Source organism: Gastrolobium bilobum, unplaced genomic scaffold (assembly GCF_033153095.1).
Source record: "Gastrolobium bilobum isolate Gb01-03AN ecotype WA unplaced genomic scaffold, APGP_CSIRO_Gbil_v1 utg7722, whole genome shotgun sequence".
Lineage (NCBI taxonomy): Eukaryota > Viridiplantae > Streptophyta > Magnoliopsida > Fabales > Fabaceae > Gastrolobium > Gastrolobium bilobum.
The window spans coordinates 33,378-37,500 of record NW_026899615.1 but is presented as its reverse complement, the minus strand read 5'-3'; the positions used below and the strand labels follow the sequence as shown (position 1 = coordinate 37,500).

The following is a 4,123-nucleotide window of genomic DNA, read 5'->3' as shown; positions in this document are numbered from 1 at the left end:
ACTCTGCAGCATTTCCTTGACATCGTACCGAGAACACTTGTGCTACTAGAAAATTACCCCCTCTTAAACACCAATATTAACACAGAGAGATATCAACTTTAGAATTTCAATACTTCTAAATGGAGCTTTCTAAATGAGGAAGTTCCCTGAACTACATAAACCTCACAAAAGGGCATTTAGATGAGGAAAGGACAAGCCTCACCCTACATTTCATACTCAGGCATCTGCAGGTTGCATATATTTACGACCTTCTGGCACATTTCTGGAGAAAGTTCCTTGAGAAGATCTGAGACAGCTAATTTGTGCTTCCTCTTTAGTTCGTCTAATTCCTGTCTTTGCTTAACAAACAAATCCTTCAGTTTTATTACCATGTTATTGACGTATTCTGTTTCAGACTCTTTCAAACTTCCAGATATTTCTTCCACAGAAGATTTTTCACTGGTTGCTTCTAAATACCCAGATGTGATACTTCTGTGACTGTAAGGGGAATTAGCAGTCCCATCAAATTCCTTCTCTGCACTACAATCACCAACACAGATCCGGTCATCAGGCACCAGCTCAACTGAAATAATACCATTTGCAGCCAAGCTTCCTTCCTTAGCATTCACATCCGCTTCATAAGACAAGTCTGAAGGACCAAGCCGAGATGGAGAGTTTCCACCAACTGCCTTCGGTGAGTCTGACCAGTACTTACGACCTGAAGGTAATATTTCTAATGCAAGATTGCCAGCAGAAGTGGTAGAATCATGTCCCACAGGAGAAGCCTCAAGCCTAGTTTCAGGGGTACAGCCACCTGTAACTGCTGAATCTCGACAAACACTATCTACAGGAGTTTCACCGGGATTCCAGTCAGGAATGTGATATCGAATTTCTGAATCAATCATCTCAGCAATAGTCGTAACATCTTGATCAGTAAGTTCCAACTCCTCAACCATTTCACTAGCAACAGAGATTGAAGTGTCTGCTCCAACATCAAAAGGAAAGTGGATATTGCGAATTTGACCTACACACAGCGAACATTAGAACCAATGAGAAAGCAAATAGACACTCACTTTCTTTGAATGAAATCAAAACAAATTGAGAGAGGGGACCTGAGGAGTCTGCAATTCGCAATTTTAAAAATATTGTATTAATATCTCTCCTTTGACCTTCCACTGTGAATTCCCTACTTGTCTCAACAATATTATCCTCAGCTCTTTTTCCAACGGCTTTATTATCACAACTATTTCCTGCATTTGATACATCAGATGTTGAACAAAAGAAGATCGACCATTTGGGAATTTAGATGCAAAGTGTATTTACCTGAATGATGGATTTCAGACCTGGAAGATCGACCTACGCTTTCACTATCATAGTCTGACTGAAGGAAGGGATCCATCAAGAGATCCTTTGCAGGCAACCGTTCAGACACATTAGCAATACACTTTTCTATAAATGCTCTGACTTCAAGATCTGCCACTTTTGCCAATGATGCTGGCTTTATTCCCTACCAGGAAAAGAAACAACAATAATAACCATGTCAGATTGAGAAATGCTTATCTTGAGATAACGACATTCTTTTTCTGCAAGCTTTACAACCTTAAAAGGATGTAATACAGCCACTTCTGAAGTCCACTTAAAAACTGTAGTCATATCTCAATCAATTTCATAAATAAGAAAAGCTAAAACCTAACATGATTCTTAATAAAGAAGATTTGTTAACCATTATGCCCCAGAAGCCAATTAAGTTCAACAGCAACCGGAGAAGAAGATAAAACACCAATTCAGATATTGTGGGATTTTTTATTTTTATTTTTAAGTTTGTTCTATGCAAAATTCACCCTCTTTATCTTTTCATCCACCCTCCCACACCATTTCTATGAAATTTCCATAACAATTAACATCTGCTCGGGTTCATGCAGTGTCCAATACAGTTATTAATTTGATTACTTAACATTTGACTAGCTGACAGGTGAAAACAAGCAACAAGGCAAAAGGGAACTATAATTTTGATTGTATAATTGACTAGTTCAAAATGATTCAAATCATGGAAATGTCACAATGTTACATCTTAGTTACAGTTGTACTAGCAGAAGTGGTTTTATTAAGTTGAAGTGTAAATAGATGTACTATTCAAAAGGTTTGGGAAACATCACAGTCTCCGAGAATTGACAGAGCTTTCAGAGCGCAATGAATACTATTTCCATCACTATTGAGATGGGAATGAATAATTCCAAGACCAGTGTTGCATGATAAGTAAAATAGTCCTCCCAAAATTCCGAAAACAAAACACTTACAGATGTCACTTTCTTGTATATTTGAGCAGCATTGGCACATTCAACATATGGGTACTCAACAGTTACCAACTCTAGCAAGCACATGCCAAAAGCATAGATGTCAACAAGCTCATTGTATTCCTCTTCATAAAGTTCTGGGGCCATGAACTCTGGGGTACCTAGGCTCATGATGAGAATTACAGATGCCTTCAGTAACAAGATTCCAACACTAGTTCGCATGAGAAAAGGATAATATACAGGTAATGTTACCAATGACACTGTGTGCTGAATTGGCCTGTTGAAGGATGGCTGCCAATCCTAAATCACCAATTTTCACCTCCCCTTGATTCCCATTGACAAAAATGTTGTCACACTTAAGGTCTCGATGAATAACTGGTGGATTATGACTGTGAAGATACAAAAGGCCCTCCAAAATCTGCCTAGACCATTTCTTCAAAGCTCTCAAATCAACATGCTTATGTTTCTTCCGGTATCTAAATTAAGAAAGTCAAACTCAAACACAAAAGCTCACGAAAATCAGAAACAAAACAGAAACATGATCCAAAGAGACTCACTGGCGTAATGTTCCCGAGGTGAAAATCTCAGTAATGAAGTTGATGTTCTCATTCTTGGTGTCAACCCATGAATTGTAAAATTTAATTATATTCTTATGTTTCAAAGTCTTGAGCAAATGAACTTCCGAATAAAGCCGCTCCAAATCTTCAGAATTGCGCAATAGATCAGCCACCTTAACCTGATTCCAAGCCACTTCAATACCTTCCAACTCATCAAACGCTCGATATCTACATTTCCATAATACTGTAAAGGACAAACAAATTATCCTCCCAAGTGAAACCATGTTATATATACAGCTGCCTCCATTAACACATACAGCTATTGATTGAGCATAGAAAAATGCAGAAAAAAAAAGGATACACTTTCTTGAAAGCCCCCTTTCCTAAAACTTCCTTGTACTGTGGAATCCAGCAAACCAAATCACAAACAAGTAAAACAGAACACATCAGATTTATAATACGGATCAGATAGAGCGAACCATTTCACAAGAGATTAATAAAAAAAATAAAAAAATGAGCTAAATAAAACGATATAACAGAATGCATGAAGGATCGGCATACAGCATGAAATTAACGATGATAGAAAGAGAATCGAAACCGACCCGACCATATCGACCGGTAGGATCAATCTCGACGAACTCGGTATCAGAATTGTCGAGGTCTTGCTCGGGGGAATCCGGCGGCATTGCTGGAAACCCTAGCTGGCTAGAAGGAAGTGATTGATTGATGAAAATTAGATTAGGAATAGGAAGAGAAGAACATGAAAGAAGAGAATGAGAAAGAGAGAAGGAGAAAACAGAACCTATTGGTATTCGAATCTGGAACAACACAATGGTGCGCCACCACCACCGAGCTCCTTCCCTCGCCGGGTCAAATCGTTTCCATTGCTGTGCCCGAAAAAACGCTCCCTTTTCTTGTCGCTTTGTTTTTAATCTCTTCTGTTCTCTTTTGCGGTGCAGAAAGTAGGTGCCACGCTGCGTAACTTGACATTATTTTTTGTCCTAGTCAATATGTTTTATCTTTTAAGTTTTAACTTCCAAAGTTAAGTTTCCTCGAATTTAATAACACAATTTATTTAATTGGGTTAAATTTGTAATTTACACTTGGCTTTATTACGTCAGTTTTTGACTAATGACTGAGTCAATTATATATTTTCATAATAACGCCATTCCGTCCAACCATGAGACAAGAGTGTGTAGCATGTGGTTCAGTTTTATGCAGATCCTTAAGATTTTTATGTGGTGTGGCAGCACAGGTTTGTTTGGGTGCAAAGTGATAGAAAAATTGAAAACG

The 4,123-nt window shown here is 38.2% G+C and overlaps 1 protein-coding gene across 1 annotated transcript in view; it reads right to left on the bottom strand.

Annotated features, from left to right (window-relative positions):
• The window catches only part of LOC133291971 (probable serine/threonine-protein kinase WNK3), a 3,988-nt gene extending 191 nt beyond the window's left edge, over positions 1-3,797 (bottom strand). Inside the window, exons 1-9 of the mRNA XM_061490333.1 lie at positions 3,633-3,797; positions 3,433-3,535; positions 3,192-3,229; positions 2,831-3,058; positions 2,526-2,749; positions 2,277-2,434; positions 1,303-1,486; positions 1,092-1,229; positions 1-1,003 (exon numbers count right to left, since the gene is read on the bottom strand). The exon at positions 1-1,003 is cut by the window's left edge and continues 191 nt beyond it. Coding sequence (XP_061346317.1) covers positions 204-1,003; positions 1,092-1,229; positions 1,303-1,486; positions 2,277-2,434; positions 2,526-2,749; positions 2,831-3,058; positions 3,192-3,229; positions 3,433-3,516 — 1,854 coding nt within the window. The 5' untranslated portion in view covers positions 3,517-3,535; positions 3,633-3,797 and the 3' untranslated portion in view covers positions 1-203. The remainder of the gene's footprint in view (positions 1,004-1,091; positions 1,230-1,302; positions 1,487-2,276; positions 2,435-2,525; positions 2,750-2,830; positions 3,059-3,191; positions 3,230-3,432; positions 3,536-3,632) is intronic.
• Positions 3,798-4,123: the final 326 nt, after the last annotated feature.